Here is a 25,100-nt window from a genome sequence, read left to right on the forward strand (position 1 = left end):
ACACACACACACACACACCTAAATTTCTAATTTCAGCTTTTGTGAAATCAGAGGCAGCACTGAAGAATGAGAGCCTTGTCATTTGTGATTACAACTGTGTCCAGTAATTTCCAGCTGATTGCGAATCGTAATTATATAATTGCACTGAGCGTCTGTAGCAGTCAGTAGGTGTGATTAACAACGTGGTCACTTAAGATACTTAAAAGCTTTTAATCTTCCTCACACGTCTCTGTGGGCAGTGTTGAAGACTATTTAATCAAAGCTGTGGTACTCTTGTAAACATACTTTATTAATTAAACTTTTATATTAGTTCATTGTAAGATGCTACACGGTGTTTACATTTCTTTTTTATCTACTGGATGATTAGTAGTCTCCCAGACGTCGAATAATCCCTGCAGTGTGTTGGTGATTAAACAACCACTCTCTGATTAACGACGACCAGTTGATCGGGCGATGCGGATCGCTGTGGCGCGTCGGTCCGATCAGTGCAGGTTACCCGCAGTGGTGAGAGAGTGTGTGTGGGACGGACGGGCGACCGACCACGTCTGGTGCACCGTACCCCCAGTCTGGTGGCTGGTTTGGGGGGGGGGAGGAATGGGGCGGGAGAAGGGCCGTATGAGGACGAAGGAGTGGGAGAGAGGGAGAGAGTGAGGGAGGGTGGCCATGCATAATGATTATGGTAAGAACTGGTTTTGACCTCAGTGGTTCAAGCAACTTTCCTCTTCTCTCTCTCTCTCTCTCTCTCTCTCTCTCTCTCTCTCTCTCTCTCTCTCTCTCTCTCTCTCTCTCTCTCTAAGTCAACCACACTGTATATATATACATCCTACACCCGTATGTTGCCAACACCTAAATGTGACCAATACCTGTATGCGCCTCTGTATGTGGTCCCCCCATCCCTACATTAGGTCGAAGTGCTTCGAGCGAAGGAAGTGAGAGTTCAACAGTGAACAACATCAGTGATCATGGCATGGGTGCCGAATGTAATCCACCAGACACAAAATACTGTCTTACATATCGTATTCTTTAATTCAGGCAGCGCGTATATGAATTAGGATTAGTTAATTAAACTGGCTGGGAGGGGAAAAAAAGTCATATTTTAAGATCAACTTCTTGACCTACGCCGAGAGGTAGTCGTCCCCACCGCCGTGCTTGGGGGTTGTACCGCCGTGCTTGGGGGTCGTACTTCGTGCTTGGGGGTCGTACTTCGTGCTTGAGGGGGTCGTACCGCTGTGCTTGAGGGGGTCGTATGTCGTGCTTGAGGGGGTCGTACCGTCGTGCTTGAGGGGGTCGTACGTCGTGCTTGAGGGGGTCGTACCGCTGTGCTTGAGGGGGTCGTATGTCGTGCTTGAGGGGGTCGTACCGTCGTGCTTGAGGGGGTCGTACCGTCGTGCTTGAAGGGGTCGTGCCGTCGTGTTTAGGGTCGTACTCAAGTGGAGGGTTAAGGAGGGGAAAAATTAAGGTCAACAAACTCCTGCATGTTGCCCAGCTGTGCTGGTAGAGTGGGCAGCCTGCATGCAATGGGCACCTCACACAGCACTCGACTTTTTTTTAAGTCCACCACCTCCCACATGGCGACCACCACTCAGGGATCGAGAGATTCGACGTTTATTTCTTCCCTGCCGCAGTTAGACTTTGCCACTCTCCATCTTATATTCCCCACCCGCAACCTAACTCCTCTGATCCATTGAGCTGTGCGAGGCAGGCAGATCATCACACGAGGAAAGGGCTACTGTGGTTACATCAAGCCCAGCAGGTACCCGTGATTCGTGCTTGTTGATTAATGAATGAAAATGGATGTAATTAACATAGGGCCTCCCGTGTTCACTGTAGTTTATCAAAAAAAAAAAAGAAAATGGTATGTAACTCTGAGTAATATGGAGCCATTAGAAAATGGGGGAGAGAACCATATAAGGAGAGGAGAACATCCTGTACGAACAGAGGCGCGGCTCCACTCGTCCAGCCGCGCCCCCCACGCCCCACGGCTGACTGGGTCCCACGCCCTAACGCCTTCGCCCTCGCCCGCGCCCGTGGCCCACGGCCGCACGGACCTGCTGGCGTGTGGGCGTGTGGTTACACTACCTGCTCGGGTGGCTTATTAAGCCGTGTGTCCTTGGGCGTGTGGTAGGACGAGGCTGAACTGGAGGAGGGCGTGTGGTAGCGATGTGGTAGTAGGATGGGGTAAGGTTGTGGTGAGAGAGTTGGGAGTGAGTGGGGTTCGAACCGCGTTGTAAGAAGGATAGCGTAAATCGAACTGCGCAGTGAGAGAGGAGCGAGCGTATATCCTACCGCGCAGTACGAGGGAGTGTGTGTATATAGAGGGCGTCTTAGGCTCCAGCTTGGGAGGAGGAGGAGACATTCATGGTTCTGGCCAGGGATGGTGGACACGATCATGTGCTGTTACTGCTGAACTGTTCGTGTCAAGTCTCGCAACTTCCGGGGAGCAAGAGGGTGCTAACCTTGATCACGACAGCGTGAGCCTCGAGTCTCATGGCTCGACCTTTGAGCCTGACTCTCGCAGTATGAGCTCTCCAGGGTTATACAGGCGTCAAGACTGAAGTGGGAAGGGGGGGGGGGGGGTCATCTGAGGTCATGGACTAACAAGACTAAGGTCATGGGGCTGACCAGCTACACCGACAGAGGAAAAGAATTTGGGTGTCTGTTTTCATACCCTCCAATACTGAAGTTCATCACAAAATAATGGTTTATGAGAGTAGAGAATTGATAATGAAACAGTCCACTTCTAAAATACTTTGTACTATACTGTCTTAATTTATGCATAAAACAAGTTACATATATATATATAACTTGTTAACACACACACACACACACACACACACTTTTCTTAGCTTTGATACTATAATTGTTTATTTTCCCCAAGGTAATTAAAATCATTTCACTTTTTTCTTAGTAACAGTAATACGGGAATAATATATCTCATATAGCTACCCGTAGTTCCACTGTTGGCTCTACTGTTTACCTCTGGACTCTTGATAAACAAACAAACAAAAAAAAACTATACATGTGTTCCGGAAGTCATGAATATGTGTTTGTTGGTATCGATCGAATCTTCTGGAGAGAAGGTCAAGGATTTCGCGCACTTGTGTACGTCCGTGTGTGCGTGTCCCGGGGGCGTGGGCAGCTTAAAGATACCTAACTGTCACCCCGCGCCCAGCCCATGGTGAGGGGGTTTGGGGGGTTGGGTAGACCAGGTTTCTTCTGTTCTCAAGCTGGCATTGTGGCCCCCAGCTTGATACCCAGTCCGTTTTCTTTTCTTTTTTTCTACTTTTTTTCCCCCCCTTCCACGCCTGCGGACTTGCGCCTCCGCACAAGGTGTGGGCGTGGTAGCCCCAGGCGTGTGTGTGTGTGTGGCGGAGGGGGGAGGGAGGGTGTGTGTGTGCTGACAGTGCTATACATGATGTGGTGTTTCGCCTTGAAGTAACGACCCGTCATATATCGCAGCCACTCCTCGCCTCCGGCTGCTGGTCCCTGGCTCTGTTCCTGAAGCATGATGGACCACTTCGGGAGTGGGGCAGGGGATTTCCTCTTGTGTCCATGATGCACAAGGTTGCTGTCATGTGTTGTAGGGAAGTGATGGGGGGGAAGTGTGGGTTCGGTGATGGGTGACGGATGGCTTGGCATAAGGTGTCATTATCAGTGTACATAGGAAGGTATTGGATGAATTGATCTGGGTATGTTTTGCCCTTGAACCCTTGCACGTGATTGTACGACACTCCAGCACGACGGTGTACGACACTCGAGCACGACGGTGTACGACTCTTGAGCACGACGATGTACGACATTCGAGCACGACGGTGTACGACACGAGCACGACGGTACGACTCTTGAGCACGACGGTGTACGACACTCGAGCACGACGGTGTACGACTCTTGAGCACGACGATGTACGATATTCGAGCACGACGGTGTACGACACGAGCACGACGGTACGACTCTTGAGCACGACGATGTACGACACTCGAGCACGACGGTGTACGACACTCGAGCACGACGTTGTACGACCCTCGAGCACGACGGTGTACGATACGAGCACGACGGTACGACTTTTGAGAACGACGCTACGACCCTTGAGCACGAATGGCCGATCCTGAACAATAACAACAACGGTACGACCCTACGGTACGTTGGCCTGCCCCGGCCATCGACCAGACCCGTAAGGATGAGGTTAAAGACCAGGAAGTCGTACTCGAGGGTCGTACCGCGTCGTACACGAGGGTAGAGCCCAAGTGGACCAGTCAGTCAGTCAGTTCCACCGGAAGACCAGTCCACTCCACCCACTCCACCGCAGCCTTCCACCCAGGCCCTTAAATAGAGGGGGATGGGGGTTGGGGGGTTGGGGGGTAGACTCAACCATCACCCAAGACTTATATGGTCGAGATCCCGATGAGATACAAATGTGTCAACCTTCCCTCTAGCCATCAGGTGGGAAGGGGTGGGGTTGGCACTATCTCTCCCCCGATCCGACTATATAAGGGTCGTCCTTGAGTCCCTCAGCTGACCGCTGCTCCCTGGGTCGTCGGCCACGGTGGTGGTGGTGGTGCCAACACGACCCCACCACACCTTCACCGACGCCAGTTGACGTCGCAGGTTCGAGTCCCAGGCTGGTGTCGACCCGTGTGCACCTACTTTTGGTGTGTACCGAGGTGGTCTGCTTCGTAAATGGGACTGAAGATTGTACCTTCTATAGACTCCCGTCTCGCTGTAGTAACGTTATAGTAATAACATGAGTGAGAATCGTGCTCTCTGTCGCATTTTCTACGTCCCTCGACGTAACCATCCTGGTACAGATGGATGGCTCGCCGGCTGTAGGGCTCAGGTCTGCCGGTTTTGGGGGCCCAGGTCTACCGGCTCCGGGCCGGGAGAAAGGTCAGACTAAGGGAAAGCCATCTGTTTGTATACCCAGTGACGTAACACTCCCCGGAAAAAAAAGAAAGACAAACTATAGGGAAACACGACATCTACATCTAGGTCAGTCAGGACTTGTGATATCGTAACCCGGTATTAATTTTACTGTATCCGGTTGTGTTAATATAGAAGAAATGACGGAAGGTTGCAATCGGTGGGTGTTGGAACGCATCACGAGCAGGGAAGAAATTGGTAACCAAGATCAGTAGTGGGTAGTGGTGGTGCGGCGGAGGAGGAGGGGATGTTGCCCCGCCCCCCTGGGTAGTGTTGGTGGTGGTGGAGGAATGGGGGGTGAGGGTGTTGGCGGCCACCAGCACCGAGACGGCGCTCCACCACAGTGGCGGGAGTAACAGGAGTTTTACTAATTAGCGAGCACCCGACGGGTCAGGAGCCAGGTGCAGGAGGAGCCCAGGTGCAGAAGCCCAGGTGCAGGGAAGGCCTGGTGAAGCCAATCGCTTGTAGGTGCCCCTTTCTACCCCATCCCTCACCCTCGTGGTAACGCTGCGTCCACACTCCTCCCTCTTTCCCTGCGTATTGCTCAGGGTCGGTCAGTCAGGTCCTCCTCTGGTCTTCGGCCGTACAGGAATATATAATCTCTGGTCTTCTACTGCCAAGTACTGCACGTCCAGTCACTCGTCCCTCGGGTCTGACGTGGCCAGTACATAGTCCCCAGTATGTCATTACCTTAAGGCGCCTCTGTTCTGTCTTCTCTCAGATGTCCTACGCTCCAAGTATCAGCACGAAGGCCTCTCTCCAACGCTCCCCGACCTGCTCTGAGAGAGACTCCAGGTGACTCACCTCTTGTCCCCTCGCCCAGGCCTCCCTATGACTCAGAGACTCCAGGCCGCTCCCTCCACATCTGGGCCTCGACCAAACCACCACCACCGCTTCCCCCTAACGTTCAACCAATCTCAAGTCATGTCTCTGGTTTCCCCATACCTACTGAGGGACAGTTGGAGACACCAAGGCAAGATTTGAAGAACAGCATCCATAAGGAAACTGTAAGTTGATATAAGTGCGATCAACAAACCCAAACGTAACGAAAAAAACAGCTTTACAATAAACTCCCAAAAGATGGGTCATGATAATACTAACCCGCAACAGAGGTTAAGTAGATTACATTACACATATTGACGACATATGGAAGAGTAAAAGATAAAAAAAAAAGGGAAAAGGGGGGGGGGGGGGGACTTCGACGAAAGTAAGAATAAAAAAGATAAGTCACATTCATTATGGTCCTCGCCTGATGACGAGTGGTGGCAACGACCCACATTGGCCGACCTGGCTCTCAGGGGCGGAGGACCAAACATGGTCAGCCACCCAGGCCAGGCCAGACCCCCCGCTCACCTCGAGCAACATTGCGAAATGGAAAACACTGTATGTAAAAGGAGGGTTCATTCATTGAGACTGCCATCTGTCCATGAGGAAGGAAGACCGTCTTATACGACGGAATTTTCTTTTCAAAAGCTTCCCAGTTGGTTGGTTGCGGAGACGGAAAGAAAATGGGGGGATGTGGGGTGACAGGGGGCGCTGTGTTTAGTATTAGTTGAAAATCGCCTAAAAAGTTTTTGATTTTGAAACACTGAAAGTGTTTGTTTACTGTACTATTTTTTTTTTTATTATAACCCAATATGTTAATTCTGCTGTTCAGGGAAGAGGGAAAAAACAAAACAAAATACGAAATACAACTATAACTTCGGAAAACAAAAATTTATTCAATGAAAATGACATACATTACAACACTTACCGAATTCAACTAAACAGCTTTTGGAGATACGTAGGTAGGTAAAAGTAAATCCTGCAACATTTATATATAACCAGATCTCGTTTGTTGCACAAACAATAAAAAGGAGTTGCATATGCAAGTGCAACAGATTCTGCAACAGCCCGAATATGCTTATGGCATCAACTAAATTATCTCGCGTACAAAATGGAAGGCAAATATCAGACGGTACCATTTTGTATTAATAGCCAGTATTCATTTTGACATGTAAAAACATAGGATGAAATAATGAAGATGATGAGATGAAGCCCTGAATTGGCTTTTTTTTTTTTTTTTTTTTTTTACTTTTTTCTTTAAAGGCCTTGACAGCGCGCCCACAACACTGCCGAGCGCAGGGACTAGTTTTTGTTGTGGTGGGCAGAGCGGCGGCGTCCGCTCACACATGGAACTGTGTTTGGAAGACTCTCTCTCTCTCTCTCTCTCTCTCTCTCTCTCTCTCTCTCTCTCTCTCTCTCTCTCTGAACTACTTCTTCTTCCCTGCACTAATATTAGTGTATTAATGAAAATATTTGTAGTTCAATAATGAGAAAAAAGAAAAAAGTTTGACGTGTTGTTACGCTCAGCTGGGAATCAGAATTGGAGGCTCGCATCAGCTACTTTAAAAATCTGCTTGCGTATAAAAGGTCACTGAATGCAGGCAGACGCAGCTGCTTGCATGCACTTTGGTATTTGACAATATGAACACGAACACTTAAGATGTTGAAGAAAGGTCGGTTACACGGATAATTAACAGAAATGAAACACGTGTTTCTTAAAGTTTTAGTTTTTCTCTCATTGCCCATAATTAGAGGGTAAAGTTGGTACAAAGCAGTATATATATATATATGCTGTTTAGCCTCTCGAACACGACCATGCAACCCTTGAGGGCGGCGGTAAACGCTTGAGTATGACGGTGAGCCCTTGAGGGCGACGGTACAGCCCCTTAGCAAGATGATACGTGCCTTGAGCAGACGATACGACCCTTGAGAACGACGGTACGGCTCTTGAATACCACATGCGACCCTTTGGCAAGGCGATACGGCCCTCGAGGGCGACAGTGCAACCCTTACGTACAGTAACACGACCCTTGAGAATTAGTGTGATCTATGAGCGCATAAGGACGGCGGGACGAGCCATAAGCTTGACGAAAACGACCCCTTGAGCACAACGGGACGACCCCTTGAGTACGACGTTCAAGCATGACGCGACGAACCTTTGAAATATACATAATTGCCTAAACCTTTGACCTGACCTCTTAAGGGTCTAGTTAAAGGTCAGGTCATGATACCCAGGAGTCGTGAGGTCGTAGTGTCGTGTTCGAACGAATGGCAATTACACAAAAACGACCATTTTTACCGGAAAAGAGAAAACGGAAGACAGCCCACAGACTGGGAAGCTAACACGTAAAATAATACGTTCGTCTCAGCCAGCAAAAACAGACGGGCAATTCAGATACATAGAGACACTCAATCAAGACTATGGAACAGAAACACAGGCTGTGTACAACAGACTAAGGAACAGAAGCGAAGTAACAGTAACCGACATCCAGAAAGACGCATGGTTAGTCTAGTCAGGGATAGGTAAAAAAAAGCTCTGCTTGTAACAAGTCAGAGAAACAGAGAGACGGACATAAATTTGTTCTGTCAGTTGAGATAATGTGCTCATCCGGGGGGTTGGTGTGGGGGGAGAGGGGCGTGTGGGGTCCCGGCTCCGCTTAAAACTGCGCACAGCAGCTGCGCAGGAGGACGAACCGACGCCCTGGTGGAGGACGGGAAAGCTGCGCGCGCGGATCACAAACTCGGAAACGGTCATGAAGGATTGGTGATGGAGAGGTGGTTATTGAGGATCATGGAGATGGAGGGATGGGAATAGAGGGATGGTAATGAAGGATTGGTGTTGGAGGGGTGGTCATGGAGAATTGGTGATGGAGGGTTGGTAATGGAGGATTGGTGGCAGAGGAATGGTAATGGAGGATTCTTGGTGATATGCTAATGGAGGATTGGTAATTGCATAATATTAACGAAGGATTGGTTATGGAGAGATGTTAATAAGGGAACAGAAAGGTTGAATTACGAGATGTAGTACGAACTAGGTAAACAGGCGGCGGCTGAGAATTGAAGACTGATACTACAATGAAAATGGAGGGGCGGCAACAGCTGACGACAGTGGGAAAGAGGGTGTTGAGGGAGAGGAGATGACGGAGAGAGAGAGAGAGAGAGAGAGAGAGAGAGAGAGAGAGAGAGAGAGTGTTATCGTCAAGGTTGAGCTAATGTACCCTACGTCATCAGGATGACGCCCACACCCCCCCCCCCCCATTTTTTTTCTCCACTTGTCTTTTTCCCAGGACTGTGCCCACAACCCACGACCGTAAACCCCACGCCCTCGGCCACGCCTACTCCCCACGCCTCCATGCGCGCCTACACGCACCTAAACCATCCTCCCACACTTGACCCCCCCCCCCCCCCACTTCTTCCCCAACGCCCTAGTGTCCAAAAAAGTCATCTGCACGCACCTAGCCACTCCAAAACAAACACCCCCCCGACCTCCTTCCTCAGCTGCACGCAACCGCCCACACCCCACCCACAAACGCACAAAGTCACTGGTTCCTCCCACACTCCAGGAGACTGGCTCAGCACCCTGGTCATCCTGAAGCCTTCCAACCATTCACCTGGGCTACTACACCTTCCTCGCCACCGTAACCTCCTGCCACTAGATATCCCTCGTCCCCGAGTTGCAGGTCTGCACCACAACAGCATGGGGCCTCGTCCTAGCTGGTACAGACCTGCCACAAGAGCAGCACCATCACAACCAGTGTAAACATAATCAGTTGTTAAATAGACAACCGTCTCAGTGATTCCATAATTGGCGACAGTTTAAACCCCCTTCGCCTCATAACTCCCGAGTCATTGAGTGTAATTTTTTGTACATTTTCACCTCTTGGCTGCAATTAATTCCATCAATAGAAATAATAATGATAATAATAATAATAATTATCATTATTATTATTATTACTGGGTCTTCCTCACCATTCAGGTGCTCGAACCCTGCGCACTATGTTCTATGATGCGAGAGATTTCCGCACCAGCGTCCTCCCCAGGGGGCTGGTCTCTCTCTCTCTCTCTCTCTCTCTCTCTCTCTCTCTCTCTCTCTCTCTCTCTCTCTCTCTCTCACACACACACACACACACACACACACACACACACACACACATATTCCGCCTGGCTTTTCAGTCTGCAATTCCTGTGTATGTGTGTGTGTGTGTGTGTGTGTGTGTGTGTGTGTGTGTGTGTGTGTGTGTGAGAGAGAGAGAGAGAGAGAGAGAGCCTTTGCCACAGTTCGCCATTGACCCGAGCAACTAAAGCCACGGTCTGCTCTGAGCTGAAGATCTCCTTCAGGTATTAACGATTTCGACCCGAAAAATTGACGAGGGGGAAAAAATATAATTGGCGGAGGAAATTAATCTCCCACGAAGCGAGGAGGCCAACAAGGCCGGTGATCCTGTAAACTTCCTGAAATATAATACCCTCTACGGGAATTACTGGGGAGTGGGGGGGGGGGAGGGAAATAATGACCCAACAACGAGGAATAATTAGACGGTAAATGAAGGAGTGGGGGGGGAGGGGGAGGGAGGGATTCATTTCATGCAGTGTGCAGTGGAGGATACAGCAGCATTAAGGCCCTTGAGCGCACTGACCATACGATCGATCCTTGAGCAAGACCCTTAAGAGGTCAGGTCAAAGACTTAGAGGCCAGCAGACCTAAGGGTCGTGCCGTCACGCTGGAGAGGTTAGGGTTCCCAACCATTATTTGCGTTTAAATGGGCTGCAATACGGAAGTGGCAGTTAAAAAGAAAATAAGTCACGCAAAAGAAAATAGGGAGGGACGACAGGTCACTACGCTAAACCACCATCGAACTAGAATTACGTAAAAACCCGCGAAAACGAACCATAACCAAGATAGAATACAACACAACACGAGTTTAAGTGACCTTACGAACGACAACCACGAGTATTTAAAGCGGAAAATCATGTGTAAAGAACCATATAACCAGACAAAGGGAGGGTGGAATATACGACCTTCTAGCATTGGGCGTCGTCTCGGTAGCAGATAAGAATGGAGGCAGCTCAGCCCCGGAGTGGGCATTATGTATGCCTCGATGGAGGCAAGTGAGGGAGCCAGGCATTATGTATGTCCGGGTGAGAGTAAGCGAGGGAGCCAGGCATTATGTATGCCCGGGTGAGGGCAAGTGAGGGAGCCAGGAAGCGCTTTCTCTCGCCTGGGTAACGAGCGTAAAAATAATTTGAGCCAGCCACCATAACAACGCTATTCCAAATCCAGATATATATGTATAAATATTTTTGTTCATATACTGCGCCCGTCCTTGTACTGGGGAAAAAAACCAATAGGATCTATAATATTGTCTGTGATTTTTTAAAATTTACTCGCGTATTTTCGAACCATTAACATACCTTATTATATTCACCCATCGAACGATAAAATATTGAATATATGTCGATCAATTTCTTTATACGAGACTTACGAATAAATTTCCAGTATTTCAAACGTACGTCATCGTAGAATGAGAATTTCGTGTAGGCATTTTTGACTTCAGATTTAATTTTTTATTCAAAAACGAAACGTGCATAATGAAGTTTAATTCTTCTTCTTACATCTCAGCAGAAAAAAAAATGTACTTTGGCCATTTACAGACGGGGGTGATGGAGGGAACATAAAGGAAGATCGCCATTACCGCGTGATGCATTGTTGGAACTGTTGATACTGGGCAAACAGTGTGACATTCCGCGCGCGCGCGAACATACACACACACACACACACACACACACACACACACACACACACACACACCTCTACTCTTGATTCTACACTTCTCAACCCTTCCATGATTAAGTAGCGAGTCCGATAAATTGATAAAAAAAATAACCTTCAGCATATTCAATAATGACAGTCGTATAAATGATAACAACAGTACGGGCAGGAAATGACACTTAACCACCGACGCGACGGTAAAAATGGCGGATCTAATTGACGCTGGCAAACACGAAGGACGGGTTTGAAAAAAGAAAAAAAAGAGTCCCAAGGCTAAGGTAGAGAGACCATCTGTCGTGCTGGGAGTCGTAGAACAGTGTGGGTAACGACGTAGAAGCACCTGAGGTACTCCCGTGACGTCACACGTGAATGTGGATGATGACGTAGGTCTTGTAAGAGGTACTCCCTGACGTCACACGTGAATGTGGATGATGACGTAGGTCATTGTAGGAGGCACCTGAGGTACTCCCCTGACGTCACACGTGAATGTGGATGATGACGTAGGTCATTGTAGGAGGCACCTGAGGTACTCCCTGACGTCACAAGTGAATGTGGATGATGACGTAGGTCATTGTAGGAGGCACCTGAGGTACTCCCGTGACGTCACACGTGAATGTGGACGATGACGTAGGTCATTGTAGGAGGCACCTGAGGCACTCCCTGACGTCACAGATAAATGTTAATGATGATGTAGTTAGCGGCAAAAGCACCTTCGGTCGTCGTTAGGTCCAGCTCTTAACAAGCCGAACTTTTCGTCCTTCTACACGACTCATAATACTACCACAGAAGTTACGATAGTCTAGAACTTCAGGTTATATTGCTAAAAAGAATAACTTGTTAAACATCTGCTGGGACATAATAACAATAGCACTGCAAAGTTAACGATAATTGTTTACAACACTTAAAAAAGTTAGAGGTGAATATATGATCAAATTTTTAAAATCTCGGCAAGATGGATTGTACCGTTTTCTGTGACACTTTACAAAGGTTAACGAAAGTAGAATTTCATGTCACGGCGCTGTCTCTGACTTGACCTTTCAGTAGGATTTAACTTTTTAATCCTGTACCGAGTTAACACCCTTATTTTCACCTAAACGCCCTTATTTTCGTGTCGTAAACACCCTTATTTTCATCTAAACGCCCTTATTTTCGTGTAGTAAACACCCTTATTTTCATCTAAACACCCTTACTTTCATGTCGTAAACACCTTTGTTTTCATCTAAACGCCCTATTTTCGTGTCGTAAACACCCTTATTTTCATCTAAACGCCCTTATTTTCGTGTCGTAAACACCTTTATTGTCATCTAAACGCCCATATTTTGAAATAAGTAGTCTAGTTTGTCCTGTCTGTAAACGTCAGGTTAAATGGCCACACCGTTATACCCAAAGGTCGTACCGTCGGTTCAAGGGTATAAAAGGGAAAGATAAATTCCAACCTTTAAATGAGTTAGAGTGAATGAGGTCTATGGTCACAGGTGTTCAAAACAATAATGAAATTGCATTTGAAGCCTTTTGACGAGCTGTTAGGAGCGCTCTGTGTGTGTGTGTGTGTGTGTGTGTGTGTGTGTGTGTGTGTGTGTGGTGTGTGTGTGTGTGTGTGTATTTTCCTACGTGTTTGCCGTTTCCCTAGTTAGCGATTTAGCGCCTGGAACAGACGAAGAAAGGCTGCATTCGCTCACATCCATTCTTTATGCCATCTGCAGTGCACCGAAACCACAGCCCCCTTTCCACAGCCAAGTCCCACAGACCTTTCCAATGTTTCCCCGGGCCGTTTCACAAGCCCTGGCTCTGTCTGCTGACAGCACGTCGACCCCTGTATACCATATCGTTCCAATTCACTTTATCCCATGCACGCCTTTTACCCTCTTGCATGTTCAGGCCCCGATTACTCAAAATCTTTTTTTCACTCCATTGTCCCATATCTGATTTGGTCTCCCCTCCTCCCCTCTACTCCTGACACATATATCTCTTTGTCAACTTCTCACTCATTTTCTCCATATATGTTCATATAATTAGCTGTGTAATTACCTACTATAATTACTGTGATTACTTATTATATTAAGTAGAGAGTTTTACAGTGGTGTTGCCCGCGTCTCTTAACCTAGCAAATATGTATTATGTCTTAACCTTGTGTATATATATATATATATATACATACATATACACACCTATGCTTACGCCAGGTACCCCCATTCATCGAGAAGACTTCTCTCCCTAAGGGAAGGATGAACAGGTGGGATGGCTGAGCCAACTGGATGCCCTGTCCAGGATTCGAGCCTAGGTCCGTTCAATTGATGGGTCACTTTGCGAACCACTGCAATACGAGGGCAGTGTGTGTGTGTGTGTGTGTGTGTGTGTGTGTGTGTGTGTGTGTGTGAAAGTAAAGCAGCATCCAAAGAAACTGACCCCTGGCAACCCCCAGGAGTAGGCGACGGCTGAGCTATATAAGGCTCGATGCTCGGCCAACTGACTTCACCTGTTTGTGGGGCTCCTCCCAGGTCGACCCACGCTCCTGCCACCTGTTTGGGCCCCCCCCCCCCTCCCTCCTCACTCCCACGTATAAGGAAATGCCATGCACTCCCTCAGCCCTCTCACTCCCACACATCAAGCACAGAGCACTTCACCTCCAGGTCACCTCTTCGTCGCATGTTACAGACGCCAAAACCACCATCAGGCCTATACAGGGGAGAACCGAGACGACCCACTTTCTTTCATTACCACACTTAGTGTTAACTCATCAATGTATCTCTTCGTCAAGCTGCGACCTTATTCCATCCAGTACATATCACAAGATAAATCTTATGAGCTGTTTCAAGAAAGGCTTTTGAAGGGAATAGAATGAATTAAGAGGTAATTTTGAACAGGTGAGAATATCGGTAGGAAAAAGAGCGATCGGATGTGTGTGTGTGTGTGTGTGTGTGTGTGTGTGTGTGTGTGTGTGTGTGGGATGGAGGTGGGGGGGATGAGGTAATCACATGGGTGGTTGAGGAGTGATGGTCTCTCCTGGTTCTCTGTGGCCTGCGTCTGGTGCCTGCCCCGGAGACCACACCAGTGAAAGCGCGCTGGCAAAGAAGGTCGTACTTTCGTGCTCAAGGGTCGTACCCTTGTGGTTAAGGGTCGTAATGCCGTGTCTCCTAATTTGTAGTGAAATAATTGCGATAATTCCCGTAGAGTTATAATGGAGGTAATCTGTGATTCTAATCAACAGTGGGTCGTAATATATATATATATATATATATATATATATATATATATATATATATATATATATATATATATATATATATATATATTGTGTGTGTGTGTGACCCTAATGCTGTGCGTCTTGTATGTCATTGGTCGCATACATAATGGCCCAACCCGCCACTTTTCCTAGCCAGACGGGTTAGGAGGGGGTAGTGGCTGGGTAGTTGGGAGGTGGTGGGGTGGTCGTAGGGGGTGGTTAGCGAGGTCAGAGCCCAGATGGTTCAATCACCCCCCCCCCTTCCCCCAACTATGTCACCAGAATGCCTTTCACACACAGCTGTCGTGAAAAACTACATAATCATCGTAAAAAAAAAAGTGTCCCCCACAATATACCAAACGTCTTGTGTACACCAGGATGAATAATATCTCGGGCCCCGCCATTGCAAAGTATATATAACTGAGGATAAACAAAGGTATCGACTGAAAACATTTTTATTCCCGCGCCCGCCACCAACCCCGCTCAGCTGACGAACGCTAGGCCCAGATACCACAGCTCGCTTAAATAACCTCCACTTTCCCCTTCTATCTATGCCATTACTTTCATATTCTATATTTTGTATAGTTTCGTCCATCTCAGTATCTTGCCTGTGACTACAATAATAAAGGCTCTTCGATGTGACGAATCGAGAAGAAAACAAAACACGACGACATCAGCTGTTGGATAAATTGGCGGGAAGAGTCATTTTGCGCGGGACGCATCGTCATAGCAACCCGCCGTCTACGGCCCCGTGTGAGCCGACAAGAAATGAAAAAATGAAAGTTGAAAGCCCGGGAGGGGTAAACACCGAGTTGAAAAGAATCAGTTGTTGGGCTGACGGCGGGAAAAGTTTAACCTGGACTCCCCCTCCCCCCTTCCCACACACACACACACACACACACCTCACTACAGCGACCGACTGCCCCCCCACCCCAACATTTACAAGTCCGTATAAGGAGGTCCGGCAGCCGGGACCTTTAAACCCGTCCGTTGCCGATTTAAATCGCCAGCAACACGCACGAGATTCTGGCCCGAGTTTCATTTGGCCTATCACGTGATTTCTCATACTGCTCTTCGGAAAGAATGTTTTAGAGAGTTATAGCCGGTGTTGTCAGCAAGGTATATACATACATACATACATATATATATATATATATATATATATATATATATATATATATATATATATATATATATATAGACAACAGTCCAGTTTACAAGATCATTCTTTGAGGTCATACCTACAGTTGTGAAGACTGCTGCAGTGCCGCTGAGCCGAAGAATGTACATACATATTACATAGGAAAAGACAAACGGTTGATAGTGTATCAATCTTTTACAATACGAGTTTTTGAATCATTGAGCTTTTCAGATACGCAAATATTCAAGGGAATTGACCCCCCGTTGATCATAACGTTACGACCCTTGAGCACGACGGTACGACCCTCCAACACAACGGTACGACTCTTGAACACGGCGATACGACCCTTGAACACGGCGATACGACCTTTAAGCACGACCCTACGACCTTTGAGCATGACGGTGTGACCCTAGGTTGCCATGGCCTGGCCCCTTGCGGCACGAACCTACAAAGGGTCACTTGGCCATAACTTACGCCACCATGAGGATAGAACGCGTGGGTCGATGAATTACAGATGCAGGCTGGTGCCCACCGCACCACTCCGGTAATTCCATTTCACACGCGATCATGGCATATACCAAGGCTTATATACCGCCGCCACACGCCACCACCACATACTGAATAACAGATACACATAACCCCATAACGACCACTTACCACGCCCTTAAGCGTAGACAGATACACACCACGCCCTCCATGCAGCCCCCTCCCCAACCACGCCCTTGTATACACAGACCAACCACGCCTTTGTGTACACAGACCAACCACGCCTAGGCGACACAGACCAGCCAACACTATCAACCTATCTTTTCCTGCCGACGTTTAACCTTTGCCTTCGACTACACAATTACACACTGGCCTTTAGGGGGCAAAGTAGTAAATTACAATTAAGGGTATGATAAGAGTGAACCTGAGAACATAAAGTCCACAGGTAATGATGGCTGTAATTGGCCATACTTGCTTGGGTTTAGCAGTTTTGTTTTTTTTTTCTCTTGTACAAAAGGGCTGCCTTGAGTGGTGTGTGGGGATGGCTAGAGAGAGAGAGAGAGAGAGAGAGAGAGAGAGAGAGAGAGAGAGAGAGAGAGAGAGAGAATTACCTATTTCTTACTGTGGGGGGAGGTGGGAGTTTAATACTCGTGGGGTCCTCATCTTTTGAAAATTCTCCACTATCATACAACTTATTTTATTTACGTATGTATCCTGTTTGTTTGTTTGTTTGTGTGTGTGTGTGTGTGTGTGTGTGTGTGTGTGTGTGTGTGTGTGTGTGTGTGTGTGCATTGAAAATACACTGCACATATATTCAAGGTTAAGAGCAACACGAGTGTAGAACTCTCTCCCTTTAACACACACACAGTAATGACAAACGCATGTTCAAGAGATGAGTGGTCCCCCACGAGTGTAGAACTCCTTCCCTGTACCGTTCACACAGCTACGAATCACACACTTTAAGGGTCTGATGAAAGGCGAAGCCATCATACCCAAGGGTCGTAACGCCGTGTTCAAGGGTCGTGCCGTCGTGCTCGAGAAGTACCGTCGTGCTTAAAGACTTGTACCATCGTCCTCAAGGGTCGTACCGTCGTGCTCAAAGATCGTACCGTCGTACTCAAAGATCGTACCGTCGTGCTCAGGGGTTCGTACCGTCGTGCTCAAAGATCGTACCGTCGTGCTCAGGGGTTCGTACCGTCGTGCTCAAAGATCGTACCGTCGTGCTCAGGGGGTCGTACCGTCGTGCTCAAAGATCGTACCATCGTGCTCCAAGATCGTACCATCGTGCGCAAGGGTTCGTACCGTCGTGCTCAAAGGGGTATAATACCACACCCCTTTCGAACCTCTCCCTTAACTCCGTTTCCCTAAAAGACATCTTCAAACATTCAGGCCCTCCGTCAGGCCATGCAGTCTCTCTCTCTCTCTCTCTCTCTCTCTCTCTCTCTCTCTCTCTCTCTCTCTCTCTCTCTCTCCCTGACCATCTCATGTTTGTTCCTCCTCCTCCTCCTCCTTTCACACCACAACCCTCCCGTCGTCAGCTCTAGTCCGCAATACGACACATCCATAAGAGAGAGAGAGAAAAAAGAAAACTTTCTCTATCTTTCGCATGCATCACCTCTGCGGCTCTTCCCCCCCCTCACTGGCTTGATAGAGACTCCGCCCCCTTCCCCTCCTTACACACGCCCCCTTCGCCCCGCCCACTGCCTCGTGTCCCGCCGCCCCCCTGCCACGCCAGCAAACAAGCCAGCCCCGGCTAACCTGTCTGTCAGTGACGCAACTCATGACAGGTTCATGGGAAAGGACACCCACCCTCTGCCCCCTAGTGACAGGAGGAGGGAGGAGGGTATGTTTAATAGGTACACCCCGCTCCACTCCATGGTAGGTATGGCTGGTGTCATGTCCTATGGTAAGGAGAGAGAGAGAGAGAGAGAGAGAGAGACCCCTTTCTCTCTTTCTCTCTCTGAATCCGTATTTCCTTCCTTCCTTCTTCCATGCGGTGAGCGCTACCTGTTAGCCCCGCCCCAGGCCCAACATCTCGTCATACGTAAGTACGTGTAGGTAGGAACCTACTCGTAAGTGTAGCTACTCCTGTCGTAAGACGCAGATATTCTCTCGCCTCACACGAGTATATACGAGACTTTGATTGATCCCGTTCGCCCTCCACCGTCTCTAATACTCGAAAACCTTCGTCTCCTTCTTAGAAAATTGACGGCCAGTCCATCTTTTTTATTTCTTTTTAGGATATCTATCATTTCTATGCTCTAAAATTAGCTGACTTCTGCTCTGGAATTAGCTAACAGCTTCCCATTAGTTAATTACTAGGTATTTTCCTTGTCCTAGTTTTGGGATTACGTATCATTCGTATAATATATGCCGAAGTGTATATATAATTGGTTGTGTGTGTGCGTCATTAATCTGTTTACCTTTTTATGAGGAATCCACGGGAATCCGACCAGAATCTGGAGCGCACTTGCCGAATAGCTGTTACCAGACACGCCAACTTGCCTCAATCCATCAGTCCTCACGCCACGCAACCACCTACCTGGCTACACTGCTGTGGTCTCTCTCTCTCTCTCTCTCTCTCTCTCTCTCTCTCTCTCTCTCTCTCTCTCTCTCTCTCTCTCTCTCTCTCTCACTCAGTTATTCACATCCTCTCTTATCCTCCGTTCACTCCCCCTCCCTTCAAGCTTTGTCCAAGGCACTACGTACTTTCGCCCTCGTCTCCAACACCACCACAACCTCCCCCAACACCACCACTCACAACAGCCCCCTACCCATCCCTTCACCATCGCACGACACTTCATTCAAATGGCAGATCCTTCGTCTAACATAATGCAGCGAGGCGATGCACGTCACGATGGAACCTGGCGGTGTACGGACAGGCGCCCAAAAATTCCTTTCTCCGGCACAGGCCAGGACCTGCAGCTCACTTAATCAATACAGACGGGAATGGCTTTTGTTTTGCTTGTGCGCGCCATCTATGAGCGCGGGCATGAACTCTATGACCCCCCACCCCTAACCCCGGACCTTCGCTACCTACCCAACTGCTCTCCCGCTTTTTTTTTTTTTTTGTAAGACGGTAAACTATGACAATGGTTTTTGCTGCGTACGTTCTGGACCCAAGACTGTGCTTGACTTTCTATTGTAAGTGGGCGGTTTGTGGGTAAAGAAAGGTGAGGGGGGATCGTGGGCGGAGAGAGAGTTAGCGGAGGATACTTTCATCTCTCTGTATATTACTTTCTAATTCCTCGTACTTTTACACTCTTATCAATTCAAATCACCTCCGACAGGCTGTTCTGTTTACCATTTATTCATTAGTGTCAATTTCTTTGTTACTTTTGAGGTAAATGCTCGGTTTTCATGTCAGTAATATTCTTTCCTTATATATGTAACTCCTGGTCCAGTGACATAACCACGTCGCCACGTATATACCACCTGGATTTGGTTCATTCTATCCCATGCATGACTCCCACCTTCCAAGAAAGTTTAGGCCCTGATACCCCAAAGCCTCCACCATGCCATCCATGATAAATATGCTATCCATGTACATGATTAACTCGTGTATAAAAGCGAAACTCAATCACTGACAAACATTTGTAGATCATTCATGTATAAAAACAAAACGGCTGTCAGTCATGACGTTTGAAACACTGGTATTCTTTAAATCAAGATGTCTTTGTAAATCATTAGATATCTGTAGACAACGTGGTCTCGTAAATCATCTTACGTTTTCATTTTATTCGGCCTGTAAATCATGCAGTGTAATTATCCTCCTGCCTGTAAACATCTTACTAAATGGAAAATTTCTGAGCAATGAAGTTTGTAAATAATGCAATGATACCATATCACTCTATATTTACAGGTCTGTAAATGAAACACGATAAGTTCCCAAGTCCACTTTCGTGTAATAATCACATCATAAGGGGAGACACAAGAGAGATATATAACAGTCAGTTGATATACAACGAAGAGACGTAGGTAGGACGTCATTTGGTAAACTTGCGATTGTCCATGTGTGTGTGTGTGTCTGTGTGTGTGTGTGTGTGTGTGTGTGTGTGTGTGTGTGCATATATAGGAGGAAAAGACATGGTACACACACAGACACACACACACACCCTCGCCTGTGTGTATGTGAGTGCGTGTTGTGTGTCACCTTTTAAAGGCCCCAACTCACGCCATGCACTCACGGCTTTCACAATTATGCAGGCGTGACTGACGCCAAACCTCACCCCTCATGAACAACACAGATCCCATGACAGAGGGAGCCGACATCACACACACACACACACACACACACAAACAAACCAGCCATGGGTTTTCCTGATGTCCATGTGTCCCCGAATTCTAGCGTCATGTGAAGATTTTCCAGGCACCATGTATCATGATTTTCATGCACCGTACATTTACGTATGCCATTTTCGTGCATTGTGTGTATGTATTCACTTAGCGTACTAGCACAAAGTATGTATCCAAGTTTTATCCTCAATAAATATATCCTAGTATTCATGATTCATGTATGCATCATTAGTATCATGCACCATATGTGTATCTGTGTTTATGCACCATATATATTTATTCGAGTTCACGCATCATACATATATCCTTGTGTTCATGCACCATATATGTATTCGTGTGTTCATGCATCATATAAGTATCGGTGTGTTCATGCACCATGTATGTATATTCGTGTGTTCATGCACCATATATGTATTCGTGTTCATGCATCATTTATGTATTCATGTGTTCATGCACCATGTATATATTCATGTGTTCATATACCAGGTACATATTCGTGTGTTCTTGCACCATGTATGCATGTATCCTAGTATACCATGCACCCTGTATGAATTCTCGTATACATGCGCCATGTTTCTGTTTTCCGTGTTGATGGCCTATATATGTAATCTCGTAGATGTATCCACTCTACATTTTCTAGTTTTAATTAAGCATATACATCATTAACCACCCATGAGTCATGCACATGTGAATGTGAACTGCACATAACATTAAATGTGTAGTTGAAGGTGGCATGTATAGCCAGGATATTCACACAATATTCATGCATGACATGCAGTCAAATGACGTTACTTTGTTGGGTGCGTATGACCTGAATCAGGCAGTGCTCATGCACCGTGCCTCCGTCATGCACATAACTCTACATCATGCGGGCATGGCGTCCACATGATGTGTGTGTGTGTGTGTGTGTGTGTGTGTGAGGGCCATGCCGTCACCTATATACCTCGTACCACTCACCACGACCTGTGGGATATGTCCTCATGTCACGCCTTCCCTCACTTCGTCGGAATCATGAGACATTCCCATAATGATTGGGGAGGAGAGCTCGGCGGGGAGTTGAGTGAGGAGAGGGGTGGGGTGGGGTAAGGGAGTGAGGATGGGGGAGGGAGGGTGGAGTTGGATGTGGTAAATAAAGCAACGGTGGGAAGGATCGCTACCCCTCACCCCACAACCACCCTCCTCCTCTCCTCTTTATGGCGGCTTTTTGCAAGCAACTGTCGCGGACAGTCGAACCTAACCCGTTTCTTAAAGCTACACTTTCAAATACCACCACATCTTAGTTTCTTCGCATCTCCCTACATCAACATTTGTTAAGTAAAAAAGGATGAATAATCCCATTAAAGATACCTGCTCAATGTAATCCCTATATTGTATATGGCAGCCATGCTTGCACTGCTTCCGTCCTCCGTCAACCGGGCTGCTGCACACACACACACACACACACACACACACTTTCTGGTCTCCGCTCCCGCCAGTCTTTATCGAGCGCCGCCTCGCCAACCAAGACTTCCTTCCCTTTGCACTAATTGCTCGCCTTTGTGTGGGTCTTTTTTATTTTTCTGCTTATTATGATATCTTTGCTCTCCGTGACAGTATCCTGGTGGGATCCTTTGTGTTTATAAACCACACACACCCGTCAGAGCCTTTGTTTACGTCAGGCAGTGAATCTATCTATGGTATAGCCTATGCCTCTCAGTTCTGGGTTTGTAATCATATACGAATGACGATATAAGAGCTGTCAGTGAATATGTCTGTTTGTGAGGATTTGTAACTATACCCTCAAATAAATGCTTCCTTACCTAGCTTAACCCAAATGTATACAAACAAATGACCTTTTGCTTCCCCGCCCGTTTTTTTGGCCTTTAAATCTCATTCACCTTTTCTGTTCGGTTTGTTTTCACTCCTTGACATGACCAGTAACCTATCAACAGCTGTGATAACTTCTTTTTTTTTTCCACGCCATCGTACCCGTAAACATTTTAATCTGCGACGAAATTAAGCAGTCTTAATCACGCAGGGCGTGATTCTCTGTAACCATCATCGCGCATATCTCAGCTGTCAAGTAACTTTCATTGTCTGATGTACATGAAGTTTCAGATTCATTAAGTTAAAAAGAATTTAGAACATTAAACACACATCAGAGACATGACACTATTCCCCATAGCACAATACACTAAACAAAAATACACATAAGGCGTTTAAAAAAATAACTACATTTAACATTTATAATCATCCCACCACTGTCATTACGGCCGATAATGATACACCACGACGTATAGAGTTCCGCCTCTCTAGCACCCTGTGGGTGAGGCTGCGGGAAGATGATTTACCAAGCTGGTGTAACCTTGTAATTTACTGTATTGAATAAGGGCTGGCAGCACGCAACCCACGCACAGTCCCTCATATTGAACATTCTTCTACGCTAATGTATGTCATTACCAGTGGAAATGACTGCACTGTCCACGGGGATATGGGACTGGCTGGCGAGATATAAACCTCGGCGTCATTCGGGTATTTCAATATTTCACGAGGATCGTGAGCTGACATTCCCGTGTGAGAAACAAACGGTGAAATAAGCGGGGAAATCACAAGATATAAATAACATGCTATCACGTCATTGACAATGTTAATGAAATGCCACCAGCGAGTCGTAGGCATGTCGCAATGCGTTGTTCCAACAGCAGAACACACCAAAGAACAAAAGATCATTTCACTCGTCTTACCTTAGACCCGATCTGGTTCCCGCACTGGCCAGTCTGAAGATGGAGAATTTCCCTCATGGTGAACTTGTGTGTTTTTTTTGGGTCTCTCGTGTGTGGACTAGACTAGTATCGTTCTACAGGGCCCGACCAGCTCGTGTCTTGACTGGACGGTGTCGGGCGGTGATGTGCAGGTCGACCGCTCCAGCCTCGCTGAGCACACCCCTCCGCCAGGCCCGCCACCCACACCCCCAGGGCCGCCCCACGCGCACGCATAATCTTCGCTCACATGCGCCACACGTTTGTTCAACTTTAATCCACTCTTTAACGCGTTACGTCTAACCCATGGCGATGGGACGGCGATGGGAGAATTGTTCGCCGATTTATGGTGTAATTCGGCACTGAAGTGTAGAGAATCACTTGGTATTTCAAGCTTTATGAGGAGTATAAGAGCATCATGGGGGTGTCAAAGAGAGGAGTTTCGATCAGCCGTGGGTGAGAGGATCTCCAGCGCCCGGATGAGGAGCTCCGCTCTGATTGGTGGAGGGCATCACCTCACAACGTTACTCATGGCCGCGTCCATACCCAGAAGCGATTCTCTCTTACTTGCCTTTTAATTAATAATTCTTGCACATTGGCGTTATGTCAGCTTCTCTAAGTGGTACTGTCAAGAAATATTCATATTCAGCTGCTCGAGGAGAGAGTTTCAGAGTTATCCATAACTGCAGAGTGGGAGAAAACTGGACATACACGAGCAGCTTGCATGACCGTATGTGGCTTGTTGCTACCTGGCCCCCGCCGGGGACAGCATACGGCAACTTTAATGCACAAACATGATCCATATTCGCCTGACAATACTACACTCCTACAGCTTGAATTTGCCTAATATAACCATCAGCTTGGATGGGCGGCTTCAGGTATACTGCGAATTAGCCAAGAAGAACGGCACAGGTACATAGTTAAGTCTCGGTGGTTTGGGAGAAAGTAATGGTTCGATAAAACACTCACGGACAAATGTTCTAATGAAAGCACTCGTAACGTATATGAAAAAACGTTACGAATTACACATTTGCATATAATTCTCATACACCAACTCCATTTCGGAGTTCATAAAAGATGAAATGCAAGTAAATGTTTGTGGTATACCTACCTATATCACCTTTGATTGGACTGGTCGGCCGGGCACCGTTGCCCGCATGTTTTAGTCGAGGTTGTTTAATATGCTTGGGGCGTCTCCTGCCCCTCCGAGACGGAGCCTACGCCCTTCCTAGAGATGAACACCTTGCCTTAGAGCCCTGGGTTCTGCCGGGGGGCTACACCCACACTCAGTGTGAGTCATGGGGCTTCACCCTCCAGCAGCACCCCAGCTAGACTCGCCCTGGATAAGTTCGGATCTCTCTTCTCCCCCCCCCCCCCATCCTCTCTCTCTCTCTCTCTCTCTCTCTCTCTCTCTCTCTCTCTCTCTCTCTCTCTCTCTCTCTCTGTAAATCACACGACTCATCATTCTTCATAATTCTAGCTTTTCCTGAGGTAAGGACGACGCGTTAGCCCCTCACTAATGGCAAAACCTCGTCGTAAGTGCTTAGGAGTAGGAAGGTATACTCTCTCTCTCTCTCTCTCTCTCTCTCTCTCTCTCTCTCTCTCTCTCTCTCTCTCTCTCTCTCTCTCTCTCTCTCCCTCTTAGTTCGCTAGGTCTCAGGATCTCCTTGTGACAAGTCTTCTATACTCCTGTGATCAACCACA

General features: G+C 47.4%; 2 protein-coding genes across 4 annotated transcripts in view; one reads left to right on the forward strand and one right to left on the reverse strand.

Moving 5' to 3' along the window:
• Positions 1–23,613, reverse strand: part of LOC139767280 (tubulin beta-1 chain-like) — a 27,175-nt gene extending 3,562 nt beyond the window's left edge. Inside the window, exon 1 of the mRNA XM_071696469.1 lies at positions 23,382–23,613. Within this exon, the coding sequence (XP_071552570.1) occupies positions 23,382–23,438 (57 nt within the window). The 5' untranslated portion in view covers positions 23,439–23,613. The remainder of the gene's footprint in view (positions 1–23,381) is intronic.
• The window catches only part of mRpL28 (mitochondrial ribosomal protein L28), a 106,823-nt gene that overhangs the window by 23,175 nt on the left and 58,548 nt on the right, over positions 1–25,100 (forward strand). The window lies entirely within an intron of this gene.

The sequence above is a fragment of the Panulirus ornatus genome, chromosome 59 (assembly GCF_036320965.1).
Source record: "Panulirus ornatus isolate Po-2019 chromosome 59, ASM3632096v1, whole genome shotgun sequence".
Classification (NCBI taxonomy): domain Eukaryota; kingdom Metazoa; phylum Arthropoda; class Malacostraca; order Decapoda; family Palinuridae; genus Panulirus; species Panulirus ornatus.